This window comes from Ranitomeya variabilis, chromosome 5 (genome assembly GCF_051348905.1).
Source record: "Ranitomeya variabilis isolate aRanVar5 chromosome 5, aRanVar5.hap1, whole genome shotgun sequence".
Lineage (NCBI taxonomy): Eukaryota > Metazoa > Chordata > Amphibia > Anura > Dendrobatidae > Ranitomeya > Ranitomeya variabilis.
In genome coordinates, this window is record NC_135236.1 from 44,849,079 (window position 1) to 44,872,173 (window position 23,095).

The 23,095-nt window shown below is 44.5% G+C and overlaps 1 protein-coding gene across 1 annotated transcript in view; it reads right to left on the bottom strand.

Annotated features, from left to right (window-relative positions):
- The window catches only part of LOC143774313 (uncharacterized), a 70,634-nt gene that overhangs the window by 19,852 nt on the left and 27,687 nt on the right, over nt 1–23,095 (bottom strand). The window contains exons 5-7 of the mRNA XM_077261763.1: nt 17,411–17,556; nt 6,776–6,835; nt 6,530–6,695 (exon numbers count right to left, since the gene is read on the bottom strand). Of these exons, the coding sequence (XP_077117878.1) occupies nt 6,530–6,695; nt 6,776–6,835; nt 17,411–17,556 (372 nt within the window). The remainder of the gene's footprint in view (nt 1–6,529; nt 6,696–6,775; nt 6,836–17,410; nt 17,557–23,095) is intronic.

The window sequence follows — 23,095 nt, forward strand, 5'->3', positions numbered from 1 at the left end:
CCATATAATGTTCCATACAGATCATGAAGGGCCCCATAAGATGCTCCATACAAAATACGCCCCATATAATCCTGCACAAAGGTTAATAATGGCCCCATAAGATGCTCCATAGACACATTTGCCCCATACAATGCTGCATAAAGGTTGATGGCCCCATAAGATGCTCCACACATTATGGCCCCATGAGATGCTCCACACATTAGGGGCCACATGAGATGTTCCACACATTAGGGCCCCATGAGATTCTCCACACATTAGGGGCCCCATAAGATGCTCCTCATATTATGCCCCATAAGATGCTCCACACATTTGCCCCATTTGCTGGTGCTGCGATTAAAATCATAAAAAATCACATACTCACCTCTCTTCGCTCTGGCCCCCGGCACTTGCGATAGTCACCTTCCACATTCCATCGCTGCACGCTGCTCTGTCTTCCATCCTCCGCACTGACTGTTCAGGCAGAGGGCGGCGCGCACACTAATCGCGTCATCGCGCCCCCTGACCTGTACAGTCACAGCCAGAGGACGGAAGACAGAGCAGCGTGCAGCGATGGAACGGGAGACAGGTGACTATCGCGCAATGCTCCCCCTCCCCTGATATACTCACCTGCTCCCGGCGTGGTCCCTGGCAGCGTCTCACTGTCAGATGGTCTCTGGGAGCCGGCAGCATCAGCGGTCACGTACCGCACATTACAGTCATGAATATGCGTGCATATTCATGACTTTAATGAGCGGTACCACATGACCGCTGAACACAGGAAGAGCTGCCCGGAGACCATCGGAGATGCAGGGACAGCGCCAGGAACAGGTGAGTATTGTTATGATCCGGTGACCTTGGAGCCACATGAGACTTTCTCAGGAGTAGGTGGAACCTATACTGACCGCAAACCCTAAACTGACACCGCAACTAAAAGTAGCCGTGGGGTGTACCTAACAATCCTAGACACCTCGACACAGCCGGAGGACTAAATACCCCTATAGATGGAAATGGGAATCCTATCTTGCCTCAGAGCAGAACCCCAAAGTGTAGGCAGCCCCCCACAAATATTGACTGTGAGTATAAGAGGAAAGACACGCAGGCAGAAAACAGGGTTTAGCAAAAGAGGCCACTCTAGCTAAATAGAAAGGATAGGACAGAATGCTAAGCGGTCAGTATTAAAACCCTGAAAATATCCACAGCAGATAATACAAAAATTCCACCATCTAACTAAAGACATGGAACGTATATCTGCATCTCCTGAGAATCTAACTTGACTGGAAAAATCCTGACACAGTCTAAGCTGGACAAGAAAAAACAATAAATAGCTCTGATCTGTAAAGCACACAGCATGTGTGCTGCAAACAAAAAACAGACACTTATCTTTGCTGATTTGGTAGCAGGGCAGAAGGAACAGGACTGAGATCCAAAACGTCCTAGAACAATGGACAACTGGCAGGGAGTAATGAATCCTGCAACCTTAAATAGCCCAGTCACCACTGCAATCAGCAGGGACACCTGCCCAGGATTGCAACCCAGGGACAACTGCACTACCACCAACAACCACCGGAGGGAACCCAAGAGCAGAATTCACAACAGAGTATATCACAGCCGCTGCTCCCCCTCACCCGCCGACCCCACACCGACACTGACTCGAGTGTAAGCCGAGAGGGTCACTTTCAGCCCAAAAAAGTGGGCTGAAAATCTCGGCTTATACTCGAGTATATACGGTATATATATATATATATATATATATATATAGTACAGACCAAAAGTTTGGACACACCTTCTCATTCAAAGATTTTTCTGTATTTTCATGACTATGAAAATTGTACATTCACACTGCAGGCATCAAATCTATGAATTAACACATGTGGAATTATATACTTAACAAAAAAGTGTGAAACAACTGAAAATATGTCTTATATTCTAGGTTCTTCAAAGTAGCCACCTTTTGTTTTGATGAATGCTTTGCACACTCTTGGCAATACAAACCTTGAAGGCTACAACTTATTCATAAAAGACAGGCTTAGCAAGAGGGGAGGAGGTGTTGCATTGTATGTTAGGAAAGTGTATATCTCAACAGAGACCCAAGCTTCAGAGAGTGGTAGCTCTGTAGAAACTGTTTGGACAAGAATACAAGGAGAGAAAAACAGAAAGGACACTATTGTAGGTGTTCACTATAGACCACCTGGACAGACTGAAGATATGGATAAACTCTTTTTACATCAGATGTCTTTGTTCTCAAAAATATGAGATGTTTGTTGGGAATCTCTCTCATTAAAAGTTAATGGGTCCAGAAAATTCTTATCTTCTCTAGCTGACAACTTTATCTTTTACAAGGTAGAAGAGAGAACAAGAGGATCTGCTATCTTGGACCTAATACTTACCAACAGATTGGAATGGTTGAGGAATAAGGCTAGGTTCACATTGCGTTAGGGCAATCCGTTTAGCGCTAGCGCTAGCGGATTGCGCTAACGCAATGTTTTTTTAGGGGCCGCGTTAGGGGTCGCGTTAACGTCCCCGCTCTCGCAGATCCCCGATCTGCGAGAGCGGGGAACGGACCTCGGGCGCGCCGCGGACGCTACAAGCAGCGTCCGAGGCGCGCTACAAAAGAACGGCACATCGCTAGCGCGAGCCGAAAAAAGGCACGCGCTTGCGATGCGCTAGAGGGAAACTTCACATTGCTGTCAATGAGCACGCTAACGGACCCGTTGCACGGCGTTAATTGCGACATTTTCGCCGTGCAACGCTGTCCGTTAGCGTGCACACATTAACGTAATGTGAACCTAGCCTAAAGGAGGCTGGGAATTTCGGAGGCAGCGATCATGCTACCTTAGAATTTTTGATTACAAGAAGAGGAAGACCAGCCAGGACTCAAACTTTATGGTTGGTGTACAAAAAGGTACATTTTAATGGACTTAGAAAGAGGGAAAGAAAGGTCCAATGGCTGGATGTTCTAAAGGACAGAAATGTCCAAGACGCATGGGAGATTTTGCTACGTGAAATTCTCACTTCACAATCCATAACAATCCTGAAAAGAAGGAAGAATTGGAAGCATATAAAGAGACCAGAACGGATGAACAGAGAACTTAAACACTTGCTAAAAAGGAAAGTTAGATCAAATGGAAAGAGGGAGGAATATCTAAAGAAAAATATAATGCTGTTTGCAAGGAATGCAGGGTAAGCATTAGACAGCTAAAGACAGTAATCAAGTGAGGTTTGCAATGGAGACTAAAAGCAGTAAAAAAAAGTATTTGGGGAATATGTGAAAAGGAAATGAAAAGTCAAAGATGCTGTAAGATTTTTACAGGATGAAAAAGGTGAGAGGATGGTTTAAAAAATCCTGCATTGAGTCGGAGGATGGACATGTTGACCCTGGAGGTCCCTTCCAGCTCTAACATTCTATGATTCTATCTATGATGTTTGTAGTGGGGAAAGTGTTTGATGCACTGCCAATTTTGCAATTTTTCCCACCTACAAAGAATGGAGAGGTCTGTAATTTTTGAAGATGGGTCGTGGCTGCGTCTTCCAGCATGACAATGACCCGAAACACAGCCAAGGTAACTAAGGAGTGGCTCAGTAAGAAGCATTTCAAGGCATAGACAGTCTCCAGACCCGAATCCAATAGAAAATCTTTGGATCAAGCTGAAACTCAATGTTACCCAGTGATAGGCCCAAGATCTGTATGGAGGAATGGGCCAAAATCTCTGCTGCAGTGTGTGCAAACTTGGTCTGTAATTGCAAACCTCTGTAAATGCAAACATAAATTTCTGTACCAAATGCTATGCTCTGTTTTTATGTTGTATCAAATACTTATTTCTTGCAAATTTATTACCGTATTTAAAAATCATACAATGTGATTTTCTGTTTTTTTTTAAGATTCTGTCTCTCACAGTTGAAATGTACCTAAGAAAAAATTACAAACCTCTCCAGTCTATGTAGGTGGGAAAACTTGCAAAGTGCACAGTGTATCCAATACTTATTTTCCCCACTGTGTATGTATAAATTATATATATGTGTGTGTGTGTGTGTGTGTGTGTGTGTGTGTGTGTGTGTGTGTGTGTGTGTGTGTGTATATGTTTTTGTTTTATTTAGTATTTTTTTTTGCTAATTTTTATATTCAATCATTTGTCTTTAATTTAAACTACATGTTAACTCATAATGTGTTTTAGACGTCATCCCCAACCCCTGTATAAGGAAGGAGATGATTCCTTTCCTGTAATGTCTGAGAAAGGAGTAGGTTCTACTCTGAAATGCATTGCAATCAATTGGCATTTTTTTATGTTTACTATCTGGATTAACCTTCGTTAGTGACAGAACCCAGGATCAACCGACTCTTCTCTCCTTTACTTATTATGAGTTGTACAGGGTGTAATAATGTGGGAACACGCCAGTGCATATGCTCTAAACATATCCATAAGACCCTCTTGGATTCCATCGGGCTGAACTTTCTTTTTTTATTTTACTACATTTAATAGCGTAGTTGACTTCACTATTACTATTAACCCGAACTGTAAAGTTCAGGACCGTACACATAGTGTTCGGTCACACGGTCCAGAAAACGGGTTTCCATGTGAAATCCATGTTACAGTTTGGGTCCAGTTCGGGTTGTAAAAAAAAGCAGAAAATTAATAATAAACATTATAATTATACTTACCTGTCCAGCGATGCAACCTCCCGTCCCGCTGTCTCCCGGCCGCATCTGCTTCCTGGGCCGCTGGTTACCTTCTGTCAGTATTCACTGCACTCGGCAGTCATCAGCTTTTTCCGGCAGTGTTCGTCCCAGTAGGTCTTCTAGGCATCTCCTGTCAGGAAGGGGGCCATCACTTCTGTCCACTTTGTCAATGGCAAGCTCTCCCGCTCTGCAGTGCAATCGAAAACAGTGGGGAAGGCCTCAGGACCCATCTTCCGGACTTTATACCATGCCTCCGCACGGATTGAGGTTGCTGGTAGGGCGGCCTGTCGCGTAGATGCGATCTGCTGCATTAACAGATTGTTTGCCTGCTCCCATTGCTGGTGCTGCTCATGTTGCCGCTGCTGAGTGAGGACCAGCTGCTTCAGAAGTTCCTCCATCTGGTCAGCAGGTTTGAGCTGTATCGTTGCCGGCTTTATTACAGACATGCAGCACGCTTTGGGTTATATCTCAGTTCACACTTCAACCATATGTGGTGCAGTGGGGTTGGTACAGTGTGACAGACAGGCAGGGAGTTCACAGCACATGTGTTTAAAGGGAACCTGTCAGTAGATTTGGCCGCTATAAGATGCGGCCACTGCCTTTTATTCTATAATGCTGTAGATAAGCCACTGGTCCGACCTGCAAGTGAAGAAAAATAAGTTATATTATGCTCACCTGGGGGGTGGTCTGGTCCGATGGGTGTCTCAGGTCCGGATCCAGTGCCTCCCATCTTCTTGCGATGCCGCCCTCCTGCTTCTTCATCGCTCCCCGGCATCGGAGCTCCTGCGCAGGCATACTTTTCCCCCGAAGAGGGCAGAGTAAAGTACTGCAGTGCACAGGCGCTGGGCCTCTCTGACCTTTCCTGGCACCAGAGCAGTGCAGTACTTTACTCTGCCCTCAAAAGGGCAGAGAAGTACGCCTGCGCAGGAGTGCCGATGCCGGGGAGTGATGAATAAGCAGGAGGGCGGCATCACAAGAAGATGGGAGGTGCCGGACTTGGACCTGTGACACCCATCGGTATCGGACCGCCCCCCAGGTGAGTATAATATAACTTATTTTTCTTCAATTGCAGGTCGAATCGGGGGCTTATCTACATCATTATAGAATGCTGTAGATAAGCCCTGAGAGGCAGTGGCCGCATCATATAGCGGTAAAATCTGCTGACAGGTTCCCTTTAATTGTCTAAACTCACTCAGTGTACCGTACACGGTATCCTCCGGATTGCAGCCGGGAGACAATACAGTTCATAAATGTGTCCTATTGCCGAGGGCAACTGCACCACCACATCACGCTGCGGGCAGTTCGCTCTGCTGGTTTTGTGCTACCTAACACAGATGGAGCTTTTTCAGAGCCGACTGATCCACAGATTGCCAACTCCAGAGTGACACACCCAAACCCTTCCTTCAGGACTTTTCTACACTGGGCCACTTGTAAGATCCAGGAAACTAACTGGCCCCACTACCTTCCTGCAGTCCGTTTTAAAAATAAAAGCCCATACCAGGTTTTCTTGAACAATTCCTTGGCCACATAACTTGACCAGGTTCATGCTTACTTTTATTCTGCCTTGTGATTCACAGGCATCCTGCTGTGACCACAAGGCACTCCAGCGGATCTAATACGCTTCTGAGCGCATCCTGAAGGACACATAGCGACCCTCACAAATAACACCAGTTGCTGCCTCACAACATATATATATATATTTCTACGCTTAATGTCCCCTTTTATCTCAAGTAGGATTCCAATCAATAGCTTCTTATACAAATATCTTGAAAGATCTCACTTTCACCAGTTTCTTCTTCTTACTAGTTTCTACATTCAGGAGTCACACACTCATGCTACACAACACCAAGTTAAGAAGGTTAGCGGCACACTTACTAGCACTGTACACCTGTCTCCTTCTGTATCACACATTGACCTTCATTACAGTCATGGTAGTTCCGTGATGACGGATCGCAGTGAGAAATGCAGGTCAGACCTTCAGAAGTGATCACTTCTGTGTAAAACTCTTGAAGCTCAAGAGGAATTTCCTCTGTACAATAATCTGTAAGAACCATTAAAAAATATTAATTTCATGTAATGTAATGAGAATAATTGAAAGCTAAAAAATTGCTTTATTCTTACCTTTTATTTTCTCTTCTGTAACGTTTCCATATGTATTATCATAACTATAACATGTCATATCTGCAGGAGTAAGCACAGATAACAGTTAATGGTTGTGTCACATTGTAAATTGTCACAGAGCTCCAGATCTTCACTTCACAGAACAATGGAACTGCATGGTAAAGTTCTGGCTGTCTAACAGTGCCGGAAGAAGATTAAAAAACAGCCCTGCCACATTGACTCAACAGCCCACATACAATATAGCCTTTCCCTGACACCAAAAATAAAGTGCAAGCTTCCCATGACATAATTTTATTTGTCACAAGGCTCAACATTCTAAAGAGGTTGACTAAAAATTCTGAACTGGGAGGTAAGTAGGGATTATAATTGTTATTATTATTATTTATTTATATAGCACCATTAATTCCATGCTGCTGTACAGGAGAAAAGGGGTTACGTACAGAGTTATAGATATCGTTTACAGTAAACAAATTTCCAATGACAGAGAGGAGAGGACTCTGTCCTTGTGGACTTACATTCAACGGGATAATGGGGAGGAGACAGAAGGTTGGGGGAGTGGAAGCTCTGGTGGTGGTGAGGCGGCAGCTCTGGTGGTGGTGAGGCGGCATCTCTGGCGGTGGTGAGGCAGCAGCTCTGGCGGTGGTGACACAGCAGCTCTGGCGGTGGTGACGTGACAGCTCGGGTGGTTGGTGAGGTGGCAGCTCAGGTGGTTGGTGAGGTGGCAGAATGGTTATTGCAGGCTGTAGGCTTTCCTGAAGAGACGAGTTTTCAGGTTGTGTCTGAAGGATCCGAGGGTGGTGGATAATCGACGTGTTGAGGCGTGGAATTCCAGAGGATGGGGGATATTCGGGAGAAATCTTGAAGTCGGTTGTGTGAGGAACAAATAAGTGTGGAGGAGAGTAGGAGGTCTTGGGAGGATCGAAAATTACATGAGGGGAGATATTGGGAGATTAGTTCAGAGATATCGGGAGGGGACAGGTTGTGGATGGCTTTGTAGATCAGTGTTAGCAGTTTGAACTGGATTCGTTGGGGAATTGGGAACCAGTGGAGAGATTTGCAGAGGGGAGAAGCAGGAGAGTAGCGAGGAGAGAGGTGGATTAGCCAGGCAGCAGAGTTGAGGACAGGCTGGAGTGGTGCAAGAGAGTTAGCAGGGAGGCCACAGAGGAGGATGTTGCAGTAATCAAGGCGGGAGATGATGAGGGCATGCACAAGAGTTATAGTAGATTGTGGGCTGAGGAAGGGACGGATTCTGGCAATATTTTTGAGTTGGAGGCAACAGGAGGTGGCAAGAGTTTGGATGTGCAGTTTGAAGGACAGGGCAGAGTCGAGAGTTACCCCAAGGCAGAGGATTTCAGGTGCAGGAGAGAGCATGATGCCGTTTACCATAATAGATAGGTCAGGTAGGGGGGATACGCGAGATGGGGGAAAGATGATGAGTTCGGTTTTGTCTACATTGAATTTTAAGAAGCGAGAGTTGAAGAAGGAGGATATGGCTGATAGACACTCTGGGATTCTGGACAGCAGAGAGGTGACATCTGGGCCAGAGAGGTAGATCTGAGTGTTGTCCACATACAGGTGGTACTGGAAGCCATGGGACTTTATGAGTTGTCCTAGGCCAAGGGTATAGATGGAAAAAGTAGGGGCGCTAGGACAGAGCCTTGAGGGATTCCAAAAGAGAGAGGGCGAAATGAGGAGGTAGTTTGGGAGTGAGAAACGCTAAATGTGCGGTTGGAATGATATGAAGCAATCCAGGACAGGGCAAGGCCTTTGATGCCAAGGGAAGAAAGAATCTGTAGCAGTAGGCAGAGGTCGACTGTGTCAAAAGCAGATGATAGGTCGAGAAGGAGGAGAATGGAGAACTGTCTGTTAGCTTTGGAGGTTGTCAAGGAGAGAGTTAGATGAGAGGTGGGAGGAAAGTTGAGCATGGACATGCTGCTCAAGGAGTTTGGAAGTAAACAGGAGCAGTGATATGGGGCGATATCGAGGAATCAGGAGGCCCCTTTTGCTCATTAAAATTGTTAGGTCTAATATTGGGGTTCAGCCATGAGGCCCTATTTGCCAACTCAAATTGCTTGGTATAAAACTGTGTTGCAGTCAGGATGCCCCATTTGCTAATCCAAATCTTTGGGGCTAAAACTGTATTGCAGTGAGGAATCAGGAGGCCCCATTTGCTCTTTGGGATAAAACTGTGTTACAGTGAGGAATCAGGAGGGGTTTATCCAGGAGGCTCTATTTGATAATTCAAATGATTTGGGACAATACTGTGTTGCAGACAGGAATCAGGAGGCCCCATTTGCTCTTTAAAATCGTCAGGTCTAATACTAGGGTTCAGCTAGGAGGCCTAATTTGCTAATCCAAATAGTTTGGGATAAAACTGTATTGCAGTCAGGAATCAGGAGTCCCCATTTGCTCATCAAACCATTAAGCCTACTATTGGAGATCAGCCAGGAGGCTCCATTTGCTAATCCAATTTTTTTGAGAAAAAACTGTACTGCAGCCAGGAATCAGGAGGCCCCATTCGCTCATCAAAATAGTTAGGCCTAATATTGGGGATCAGCCAGGAGGCCCTATTGGCTAATCCAAATAGTTTGTGCTAAAACTGTGTAGCAGACAAGAATCAGGAGACCCCATTGCTAATCAAAATCATTAATCCTAATATAGGGGTTCATCTAGGAGGCCCTTTTTGATCATCCAAATCGTTTGGGATAAAACTGTGTTGCAGTCAGGAATCAGGTGGCCCAATTTGCTCATCAAAATCGTTAGGCCTAATATTGGGATTCAGCCAGGATGCCCTCTTTGCTAATCCAAATCTTTCAGGCTAAAAGTGTTGTTCAAGCACACTATCTAAGAAAATAAATAGTGATTCTTCATTTAGTGACAGGTGATTGGCAAGTGTGGGCCTAAGTTTAAAAAGAAGCTTAAAAGAGGACAAGGGTACACACAACATGTGTGGAAAAAAGTGAGATTATTGTGGAAGGGGGAATAGGCTTGGTGTTTGACATGTACGTGGGTTAGGTGTTAATGTTAATGAAAGCTCAGCTGATCAAACACCATCCTATCAAAAGAGTACTGACAACATCTGTTACTGAACGGGGCACTGGACACCTTTTCTTTGGCAACTGTGCAGCACTACGCCTTGCAGATGAGGCTCAGAAGGAGCATGTGCTCCAGTGGATGGCAAGCACTGCATGAAGTGGCCTCTTCTCCTCTTCCTCTACCGTAACATGACACACAGTGCAATCCTCAGAGGTGGTACTATATTCACCCTTGTTTTCCCCCACATCACAAATTTCCAACCGCCCAACTGACTGTGGGGAACCACAGATAGGCCAGTCTGCAGAGCTGTTCATACATTCTGTTCCATGGGCATCAGAGGTCTCCTCCAAAGATTCACGTAATCCAGAGGAGGAAAGCATCTGCACCGATTCTCAACATTTTTCCTGTTGAATACGGGGCTGAATAAAGTAGGATCCATGCAAAACCCAAACCCTCATCATCAGACATTAACACCTGAGGGTGGAGGTTCTACTGATGACTCAGATACCAGATGTGCATGCTGACTGTACTGTGCTATCAGGGAAGGAAGAGGAGGAGGGTGTAATAATTATAGGGGATAACTCAGGAGACTCTTTGCGTGGAACAAGACAACTACAGGACACAGTTTTATAAGTGGTAAAGTCTATATTATCACACGGTGATTCAAACAGGTGCAGAGAGAAACTCAAGTCCACAACCCTTGGAGTAAATATTAAATGCAGCTTAGCAGTCTATAGGAAACTTCAGAGGAAAATGCAATCACGCAGAAAGTCTATGAAGCACAATTATTCTTGAGGATACTTGACACGAATAAGTCCTTGCTTAGTCCAAAACACAGATAGATATGCTTATAAGGCAGTTCAAATAATATCTTAGCTCAACAAGGGAGGCCTGGGTAATAGTCTCAGGTTTTTGCAGAGCAGCAACAGCTTACATGTCCAGCAAATGCAGATGGAAGTAAAAACGAGCAGCAGATGAAGGAGGATTACTGGAACTGGTGTAGGCAGCAGGAACTCAGAGCAGAGTAGCAGGATAACCCCACAGGTTCACAGGAGCAGGTATATAGCCAGGGAGTCACCAGAGGTCAGGAGCTGGATGCAAGGCAGAACACTCTAGCACAGACTGAAGGCTGGGGTGGAGTTTTATAGCAGGAAGACACAGTGCACATGAGACCAAAGACGCCATCTTGGAAAAGGGCAGTAATGCACAAAAGGTAATAAAAAATGTTCAGAGTCCTGACATTGGGTGACTCTCAGCGCAAGGAGTGGGAGAACAGAGAGGATGACAATGAGGTTGTAGATCCCACTTGCTGTGAACCCAGAGACAATCAGCTGAGTAGCTCAGCAGAGGAGTTGGAGGAGGAGGAGGAAGATGTTACGCTGCGGCTTCTCGCACAGACACGGAGTAATGCAACCATGACAAGCACTGCATGCTCAACCACAACTATGGCTGTGGCCAGCACCAGCTGGGAGTCTGCCGTTGCAGAGGCAGGAAGATTTGCCTAGCTTGGACCTTTTTTGAGACCTCAAAGAATGACCCAACTCACGTTATGTGCCAACTTTGCAAAAAATTACTCAGTAAAGGCAAAAATTGCAATAATTTTACTACTACATGTATGAACCGGCACAAGCGCAATCAACATGCCTTAGTCTGGGAATCACACTGTGCTAAAATGTGGACTAGTGGGCCTCGCCAACCACTGGCAATCCCATCAACTACATCTGCTGCTTCGTCCTCCTCTATCACCATGTTAAGTGTTCTCACACAGGTTTCCAGCCGCAGAACCTTCACTTGTTTACCCCTTACAAACAGGGTGAGTGAGAGCCCTTCAGCTGTTATGGAAGTGGAGATACCTGCTGTTTTTATTTCACCAAGAACACCACATCTTTCTCAATCCACCATAACATCTCCACATGTACCTTACTCACAGTCCAGCAGTTTGTCATGTTCACCCTAGTCCACCCTCTCAGCACAGCAGCATATCCTCAGTCCTGCAATTGTGGTCACGTAAAAGAATGTTTCTTCCCACACATACGAAACCTAAGAGCCTGAACTCCTCCATCTCCAATAAGAGCTTGAACTCCACCATCTCCAATCTGTGGGCCACAGAACTGCTGCTTTTCCGCCTGGTAGACAGACTGTTTCCAAAAGTTGATGGCCCTCGCAGTCCCTTAGGACCAGTTGCCCAGTCGCCTTAATCTGGAGATGAAGGGGATAATGATCCTCTCTCTGTTTCCCATGGTTGGCGGGAGGGGATTAAGCAAGCAAACTTGAGTATTAACCTGCCACCAACACATCATGGACCTCAAGGAAACAATCGACACATGAGCGCCTTTTTAATGCATTATCTTCAACATGATGCCCGTGTTTTTAGGGATAGAAATAGTCCTGACTACTGTTAGATCCATGGTATAAGATTAGTTTTTGCCTGATTCCCCCCCCCCTTGCAACACAGTTCTAGACTTCCAACCCCAGAGACTGCAAGGAGTCACCGCAAAAATAGTAGCAGCAGCAGTGTAAGTGGAATAAGCAATTTCTGTGAGTTATTTGACATGTTTTAGACCAGCCCATGAACCAACAGAAAAGAGTGCATGTCTGACATGTTGTGAGCAACTGGAGAGGATGGTGCAGGAGTATATCGAGCTCAATATCAATGCCATCAGCGAGAATTTGGACCCTTTTGCATTTTGGTCATCAAAAATGGAAGAGTGGCCTGAGCTCGCCTGTCACACCTTGGGTGAATGTGTGTTCAGTGCTGCTGGTGATGTAATGACGGATAAGCGCATTCAGCTTTCCCCTGAAAGTGTAGACTACCTAACTTTCATCAAAATGAACAAGTCGTAGATTTCCAATGACTTTTGTCCCCCAGTTGCAGACTGGGCAAACTCGGCAATGGTGACACTAAAAATGACATGCATTGATCTCGCGTTATTGCAGTCACACCTATATCGATGCTTCTCTGCATGTTGTTGCTACTGCTAGTGTTGAGCATTCCGATACCGCAAGTATCGGGTATCGGCCGATACTTGCGGGTATCGGAATTCCGATACCGAGATCCGATACTTTTGTGGTATCGGGTATCGGTATCGAAACAACATTAATGTGTAAAATAAAGAATTAAAATAAAAAATAGGGATATACTCACCTCTCCGACGCAGCGTGGACCTTACCGAGGGAACCGGGAGCCTTCTTTGCTTAAAATTCGCGCGTTTCCTGCCTTCCGTGATGTCACGGCTTGTGATTGGTTGCGTGCCGCCCATGTGGCCGCGACGCGACCAATCACAGCAAGCCGTGACGTAATTTTCAGGTCCTGAATGCCTAATTCTAGGCATTCAGGATTTGAAAATTACGTTACGGCTTGTGATTGGTCGCGTCTCGGTCACATGGGCGACGCGACCAATCACAAGCCGTGACGTCACGGGAGGCAAGAAACGCGCGCATTTTAAAATTACGTCACGGCTTGTGATTGGTTGCGTGCCGCCCATGTGACCGCGACGCGACCAATCACAGCAAGCCGTGACGTAATTTTCAGGTCCTGAATGCCTAGAATTATGAATTAGGCATTCAGGACCTGAAAATTACGTCACGGCTTGCTGTGATTGGTCGCGTCGCGGTCACATGGGCGGCACGCAACCAATCACAAGCCATGACGTCACGGAAGGCAGGAAACGCGCGCATTTTAAGCAAAGAAGGCTCCCGGTTCCCTCGGTAAGGTCCAGGGTTCGTCGGAGAGGTGAGTATATCAATATTTTTTTATTTTAATTCTTTCTTTTACACATTAATATGGATCCCAGGGCCTGAAGGAGAGTTTCCTCTCCTTCAGACCCTGGGAACCATCAGGGATACCGTCCGATACTTGAGTCCCATTGACTTGTATTGGTATCGGGTATCGGTATCGGATTAGATCCGATACTTTGCCTGTATCGGCCGATACTTTCCGATACCGATACTTTCAAGTATCGGACGGTATCGCTCAACACTAGCTACTGCTAATGATGTTACAAATAATTTTTTGAAATGTGCAGACTCCAAGTTGGGTTACCATCTGGTGGGTTGCCTGTAGTGGAAAATGTGTCAAGGTCTATTATACAGTTTCTACTCCGTGGAAATTGATGCCACTTTAGTGGTGTGTGGCAATAATATTTTCAAATGTAGAGATTCCCAAGTTGAGTGTCCTTCATGTGTGTTCCCTATAGCAGCAGGGCTCTTAGACCGGCAGGACTGCACTTACTTTCACTCAAATATCTGTGTTACTATCCTTACATTTTTCTACCAATAGTACTGTATGAAACTAATGTTTGTGCCATCTGAGTGTGGCTACGAAAAAAATTGAGCTGTTGCATGAGGTATCCGGGCTCCCAGCAAAGAAGGCTTGCACTACTCCCTTAACCACCAGGTCTTAACTGAAACTTCAATTCAAAGCTCTAAATGCTGACTCAGACCCTGATACCTCATGCATGGACCATGGGTGACTGCTGCTGTGCCATTAGCAAATTTGTACTGTGGGTCAATTGATGCCACTTTTCATTGCATCTGTTCCTAATTTTAGCTTTTGGGAAGCTTTTTGTCATCCTTGAGGTGTTGTGTATACCTTTGGTCTTGCCTCTCATTGAATTTAATGGGGTACGGGTAAGTTCGACAAACAGGTTCAGCAAATATTGTGACATTCACCAAGCCGAACCAAACCAAACCTTGGAAGGTTCGCTCATCTCTTGAAGTAAGCAGCACTTATGATGGCATATCTACACATACCTGTTAGGAAGTGTGCACATTTAGCAGGCATTATTTTATCAGAATAGAAAAAGCCTAGTGTTCACGTGTCCTTGTAGGTATGTGCACAAACATGACATCACCAGCACCACTCCACCTCTTGATGCATAAGTGAGAAACCTTTATAGGTTGCATTCACACACTGCTGTGTTTTTTGCAAGAATTTTTGAAAATTGTGGCAAGACTGTGCAGTTTTGCCACTACTGTTGCAAAATCAAATGTCATAATGTCAAAGCTCTAAGTTTTGATGATTTTTAAGTTTTAACATAGCCATGAAGCACATTTTGGCTTGCTACAGGTGTACAATATTAGAACCACCATCACTATATGAACGCAGTAGTGCCAGACCCACCATCAGTACATAAAGGTAGCGCCAGACCCACCATCAGTCCATGAATGCAGTGACAGACTCACTGACAGCAAATGGATGCAGCATATATACATGAACGTCTCAAGTGGCCCAGTGTACTGGCATCTGGCCGGTAGGGCTTGCTGCCAGGCCTCGCCTGCAGTCTACATTCACCACTAGGGGGAGTTTATTGTAGATGGAGTTACATAGTTTTAATTGACCTAACTTATAAATCTGTATGCAGTAAACACACAAGCTCCCTCTAGTGGTGGTTATAAGCAGGCAGAAATATTTATTTAAAAAAAGTCAAATTTTAAATTAATTTTAAAGGAATTGTTCACTATGGGAAAAACCCTGCTTAATCAATTCAGGACCCCAATTAAAGTAAAAAAGTGTATAATATTGGCACCATTATTCCTGGCAGTCACATGACTTTCTTGTCACGTTCTGGATGCAGCTGATCAATGGCCGATCTTCAGCTGTAGCCTTTGCAATTTTAGAGCAGGGATGTCCGCCCTGATGGAATATTGAATAGATGCAGCTGCTGAGTGGCCACTCACTGGTTGCAACCGTCATATGACAAAAAATTATCTTGTGACTGCCAGTAATAGTTGAGAAACACGTGATGGTGTCTCCACGGTGTTGGATGTTTTGGTCTCCCCGAGGCCAATCATCTGTGCCTTTACAGCCTTTTTACTAGGCACTGCTCCTAGTAGCCAGATTCCTACTCCACACTGATGAGGGGCAAACACCCCAAAACAGCTGTCTATGGATGGATACCATGCTTGGCATAGGTGGTTTTCCTTTATTGGACGTTTTCCTTTATTGGATGCTGCCTTTCCCGTGGTTGTTCCTTCCCGGGGAAAGGTCTGGCTATTCACTGCTTGCGTTGAGAAACACGTGATGGTGTCTCCGCAGCTACTCTACATGCATTTGCATATTTCCCATAAGGGATGGGGGCAGTGTTCTGCATCACTGCGTTGAGAAACACATGATGGTGTGTCTGCGGTGTTGGATGTTTTGGTCTCCCCGAGGCCAATCATCTGTACCTTTACTGCCAGTAATAGCTGCACCAACAGTTTTTTTTAACTAATTTCAACAAAAGTAAAGGTGGACCTATCTGTATCATCACTCTTTACTGTACATTTAGCCTGTGCTTTGGCTCATCATTTTCTGATTTCTGATAAATGATAAATGTTATCATGAAAAATTCAACTACTTAAAGAGAACCTTTCAACAAATTTTTCCTGTTGAACCTTTCCATACAATGTAATAACTGCAGACTGGAATAAAACATTTTTATTTTTTTTGTCTCTCCACTATGGAGATATTAACAATTAAAATATTTGATACCTAATGAGTTAACTTTGTTTAGTAAATGCGAGTGTTATCAGATAGTTTTCACTGGGGGCGTGTACTTCTTTCTCCTGTGTGTTTCTGCCTGCATACGATTAATAATAATAATAATCTTTATTTATATAGCGCCAACATATTCCGCAGCGCTTTACAGTTTAACAGTTTCAAACACAACAGTCATAGGTAACAATGTTAACAGCACAGCAATAAAGCAAAATAAGACGACCCTGCTCGTGAGAGCTTACAATCTACAATGAGGTGGGGAGATACAAAGCACAGGTGTGTATTTACAATGATGTATTTACAATGATGGTCCAGCCATCTTCAGGGAGTGGGGGGTAGATGAGATAGTGAATGGGCTACACACACACACACACAAACATAAAATGACTGATTAGGGAACGTGATAGGCCGCTCTGAACAAATGAGTTTTGAGTGAGCGCCTAAAGCTATGCAAGTTGTGGATGGTCCTAAAATCTTGGGGTAGAGCATTCCAGAGGATTGGCGCAGCACGGGAGAAGTCTTGGAGTCGGGAGTGGGAGGTACGGATTAGTGCAGAGGTTAGTCGAAAGTCGTTTGCAGAGCGCAGCGGTCGGCTAGGCCGATAGACAGAAATGAGGGAGGAGATGTAAGGGGGTGCCGCACTGTGGAGAGCTACGATTGGGCAACTCATACAGGGAGAAGTATATGCTCACAGAGATAAATTTTGGAATGACACCCATTTGGACTTAACAAAAGTTAACTCACTACATGCTAAATACTTTGATTGCTACTATCTCCTCAATGGAGAGGTGAAATAAAAAAATAAAAACAAGTTTTATTCCACTCTGCAGTCTCCATTACGCCATGTGTCCAGTTCAACATGATAAATTTGGTGAAAGGTCCTCTTTAAACACATTTAGAAAGTTAGCACATCATTAGGTCTATATACCGTAGATGTCGTGTCCTAGTGCCACACACAACGGTGAGCACAATACATGCAGATGGATACTGCATTTATATACACTTTGTCACAGTTTTCCTGTTTTAGAAATGTAACCTGACAAGTTTAGATGAGGAACTTCTTAACATGTTTGACCCAAGTATTATTTTAAGCACAGTGATGACAACGTTGATGTACTCACTTGTATCTGTGCAATTAGTATTCTTTAGAATTTCAACCTTTTCCTTAACTTGCTCAAAAATGTGTTCATATCGTTCTGACACATCAGCATTTTCCGTATATTGAATTTCCACAATCACTTTATGGTCCACTATGATACTCCCACTCCTGTCAAAGTCAAATATGAATTATTAATAGGTTGTCATTATCTAATGTCCACCCAACAGTCCAGACAGCGATGATGGTGGAAATTCTGTAGACTTAATCATATTTCACACACTCACTTAAAACATGTCAATAGGAATATGATTCTGGATAATTGGGTTCTGACCACTTTGACAAAAATTTGGGGTCAATTTTGTGTTTTACAATTGAATGGCTGCATATTTATGATATGTCATGAAACACAATGGAAGGAACATTTAGCTATGTAGGTGGAAACAAGCTTACTATTGTGCACCAACATCAACAAGAACGTTTATATGATAACTAAATGTAGATATTGCACAATATATCATGTAAGTGTTGCTCCAATTTAATCAAACATCAGATACAATCCATACATACACAATCAATATTTTATTGAGAGACAACAGAATAAAACGTTAATAGTAAAGACATGGAACAATGAAAGCAAGGGGAGTCCAATGAGAGATAAGCGATCAGATATTTCCTGACAGCAGGATTTTGCTAAACAAAGTAAAGGCATGGCCATGTTTTGCACTGTAATACAGATTAAAATCATACTATGGTGAAGAAATCCATTTTGTGCTTTTTGTTTAATCAGCGCTAACGGTAGTTTTTTTTGTAATGATATTTCCATTCATTGAGGCAGGACTGTCGGTAGGGTCTTTTCTTGGTGATCTAGCAAATCTGTCTGCCTCTCATGTATGGATGATAGTGCACTGATTCATCAATGACCTGCCTCCTATTTTAAATCTTGCACCAGCACAGTCATTTTTGCTACCTCTGACAAAACATCCCCGTTGGGCAATTCCTTCATTTACGTCGGATCTGCTCCACTGATATTGATTTTGAGAGCTGAGCGGAGGAACTAAAGATGTGTTTTTTGGCATGTGGATATAGTAGGCAAATAATTAAAAAAGCATACCATAGAGCTAAATACTCGTCTCGTAATGACCTGCTTTATAAAACTAAGTCCCGTGCCAAATACAACGGTGACATTTGAGATTCATTACTATGTACCATTCACACTCCGGGAAGATGCGTTCGGCATTGGAAAAAGCATGGCCGATCTTAAAGGTTGATCCCATTATCAGTAAAATTTTTTGAGGCTCTTTCTTCCCTGTTGCAGCACCGCGGCAGCTTATTATTGGTCTCAAGCATGTCCCAAGGTATTTATACAGCATCATTTAGTGCTCGAACATGTACTTTATAGATATCTGGGCGGCTGACTTAGTTATGCTCTTGATTGTCATAGTCATTAGGCTCTTCCCTCAGGAAGTCCTTTCAATTTTTGACCTATTAGCATTGTGGGTCCATTATTCCTCCATGTTTAAGAGATATATCAGAATCTCTTTTGTGACATCTACTCACCACAATCTTTGAGCATATGCCGCGTTTTCAGGCTGCAATAAGGTATTGTTTGGATTTTCATGTGTTTTTCATCAGTACTTTCTCCATGCTGTGATACTGATTTCTTTAGCTGCTATCCCCTATTCACTACTTTTGTCCATTTATGTATTTTGTATATATATACTTGATAATAAACTGATATTGATTGCTCTTTATACCTCTATTGTTTTGGTGTGGTATTTCGATTGATAATTTACTTATCCGACTTTTTGACATTTTGTCACCGCCCCATTACTTAGTGCGATTTTTCATAGGTTTTCTGTTTTGACCTAGAGGTATGCCCTCTGTTGGTCGAGAGGGCACTCTTGTTTAGGTGTTTTTTACCTGATAGGCCTTCCATTACATTTACGCATGCCAAAAACTTACGAGACTATTGTACTAGGAGTCTGTTATGATCCTTAGTGGCTGAGGATCACAAAACGGACTAGCTAAGTTAATGAACATAGAAACGAGCTCTAGGGAGGTGGTAACTGGACTGACCGCAAACCTGATCCTAACCAAACACACTAAAGGTAGCCGGTGAACGTGCCTAAATTCCTGGACGTCTCGACGCAGCCTGAGAAACTAGCTACCCCTAGAGGGAAAGTAAGACCTCACTTGCCTCAGAGAAATAACCCCAAAGATATAGGAAGCCCCCAACAAATAATAACGGTGAGGTAAGGGGAAAATACAAACGTAGAAATGAAAACAGATTCAGCAAATGAGGCCCGCTAATACTAGATAGCAGAAGACAGATAGGGAACTGTGCGGTCAGTAGAAAACCCTATGCAAAATATCCACGCTGAGAATACAAGAACCCCCACACCAACTAACGGTGTGAGGGGAGAAACTCAGCCCTCTAGAGCTACCAGCAAGCAAGGAAATCACATATTAGCAAGCTGGACAAGGAACAAAAATAAACCAAGAAACATATGAACACTGATGATCAAAAAATGAACAAACAGAAACTTAGCTTCTCTTGAAGAGACTGATAACGAAGGAATGCAGGAGAGCTCAAAATAGCACTGAATACATTGACAGCAGGCAAAAACTGAAAGTCCAGGTGAGCTAAATAGGAAACCAACTACCAGATAACGAGACAGCTGATCCCAGCCACAAACCTGCAGAAAGACACAAAGAGCCACCAGAGGGAGCCCAAAGACAGCACTCACACAGTACCACTTGTGACCACCAGAGGGAGCCCAAAAATAGAGTTCACAACAGTACCCCCCCTTGAGGAGGGGTCACCGAACCCTCATCAAGACCCCCAGGGCGATCAGGATGAGCCACATGGAAGGCATGAACCAAATCGGCCGCATGAACATCAGAGGCGACAACCCAGGAATTATCCTCCTGACCATAGCCCTTCCACTTAACCAAATACTGAAGCCTCCGTCTAGAAATACGAGAATCCAAGATCTTCTCCACCACGTACTCCAATTCGCCCTCAACCAGCACCGGAGCAGGGGGCTCAACAGAAGGAACCACAGGCAACACATACCTCCGCAACAAAGACCTATGGAACACATTATGAATGGCAAACGATGCTCGGAGGTCCAAACGAAAAAACACCGGGTTAAGGATTTCCAAAATCTTATAAGGACCGATGAAGCGAGGCTTGAATTTAGGAGAGGAGACCTTCATAGGCACATACCGAGAAGACAGCCATACCAAATCCCCAACACGAAGTCGGGGACCCACACCGCGACGGCGGTTGGCAAAGCGCTGAGCCTTCTCCTGTGACAACTTCAAATTGTCCACCACATGGTTCCAAATCTGCTGCAACCTATCCACCACAGAATCCACCCCAGGACAGTCAGAAGGCTCAACCTGCCCCGAGGAAAAACGAGGATGAAAACCAGAATTGCAGAAAAAAGGCGAAACCAAAGTAGCAGAAGTAGCCCGATTATTAAGGGCAAATTCAGCCAATGGCAAAAAAGTCATCCAATCATCCTGATCAGCAGAAACAAAACATCTTAAATACGTTTCCAAGGTCTGATTAGTTCGCTCGGTTTGACCATTCATCTGAGGATGGAAAGCTGACGAAAAAGACAAATCAATGCCCATCTTAGCACAAAAGATCCGCCAAAATCTGGACACAAACTGGGATCCTCTGTCCGACACAATATTTTCAGGGATGCTGTGCAAGCGAACCACATTCTGAAAAAATAAAGGAACCAAATCGGAGGAGGAAGGCAACTTAGGCAAGGGCACCAAATGGACCATTTTGGAAAAACGATCACACACCACCCAGATGACAGACATTCTGAGATACTGGAAGATCCAAAATAAAATCCATGGAAATGTGCGTCCAAGGCCTCTTCGGGACAGGCAAAGGCAAAAGCAAACCGCTGGCACGAGAACAGCAAGGCTTAGCCCGAGCACAAATCCCACAGGACTGCACAATGGAATGCACATCCCGCGACAAGGAAGGCCACCAGAAGGACCTAGCCACCAAATCTCTGGTACCAAAAATCCCAGGATGACCTGCCAACACCGAAGAATGAACCTCGGAAATAACTCTGCTGGTCCATCTATCTGGGACAAACATTCTCTCTGGTGGGCAACGGTCAGGTCTATCCGCCTGAAATTTCTGCAGCACTCGTCGCAAATCTGGGGAAATGGCAGACAAAATCACTCCCTCTCTGAGGATACCCGCCGGCTCTGAAACTCCCGAAGAGTCAGGCACAAAACTCCTAGAAAGAGCATCAGCCTTCACGTTTTTCGAACCAGGCAGGTACGAGACCACGAAATCGAAACGGGAGAAAAACAACGACCAACGAGCCTGTCTAGGATTCAGCCGCTTGGCAGACTCGAGATAAATCAGATTTTTGTGATCAGTCAAGACCACCACACGATGATTAGCTTCCTTGAGCTAATGTCGCCACTCCTCAAATGCCCACTTCATAGCCAACAACTCCCGATTACCAACATCATAATTCCGCTCGGCAGGCAAAAACTTTCTTGAAAAGAAAGCACATGGCTTCATCACAGAGCCATCAGAGCTTCTCTGCGACAAAACAGCCCCTGCTCCAATCTCAGACGCATCAACCTCGACCTGAAAAAGAAGAGAGATATCAGGCTGACATAAGACTGGAGCTGAAGAGAACCGGCGCTTCAGCTCCTGAAAGGCTTCCACGGCCGCAGGAGACCAATTAGTCACATCAGAACCCTTCTTGGTCAAATCCGTCAAGGGCTTAACCACGCCAGAAAAATTAGCGATGAAGCGACGGTAAAAATTAGCAAAACCCAAGAACTTCTGAAGACTCTTAACAGATGTAGGCTGAGTCCAGTCATGAATAGCCTGGACCTTGACTGGGTCCATCTCAATAGTAGAAGGAGAAAAAATAAAACCCAAAAAGGAAACCTTCTGTACTCCGAAGAGACATTTTGAGCCCTTCACAAATAAGGCATTAGCACGCAGGACCTGAAATACCATCCTGACCTGCTTCACATGGGACTCCCAATCATCAGAAAAGACCAAAATGTCATCCAGATACACAATCATAAATGTATCCAGATATTCTCGGAAGATGTCATGCATGAAGGACTGAAACACAGAAGGAGCATTAGAGAGTCCAAAAGGCATCACCAAGTACTCAAAATGGCCTTCGGGCGTATTAAATGCTGTTTTCCATTCATCCCCCTGCTTAATACGCACAAGGTTATACGCACCACGAAGATCTATCTTGGTGAACCAACTGGACCCCTTAATCCGAGCAAACAGATCAGACAAAAATGGCAAAGGATACTGAAATTTGACCGTGATTTTATTTAGAAGACGATAATCTATACAAGGTCTCAGAGAACCATCCTTCTTGGCCACAAAAAAGAATCCTGCACCAAGAGGGGAGGAGGATGGACGAATATGTCCCTTCTCCAAAGACTCCTTTATATAACTCCGCATCGCGGCATGTTCTGGTACAGACAAATTAAAAAGTCGTCCCTTAGGGAACTTACTACCAGGAATCAAATTTATAGCACAATCACAATCCCTATGAGGAGGCAGGGCACCGGATCTGGGCTCATCAAATACATCCTGGTAGTCCGACAAAAACTCAGGGACCAGGAGGTGTAGTACAGCCTTGCGTAGACAAATGAGGAAGCGCTGTAGGCAAGGCTTCTCCAGGAG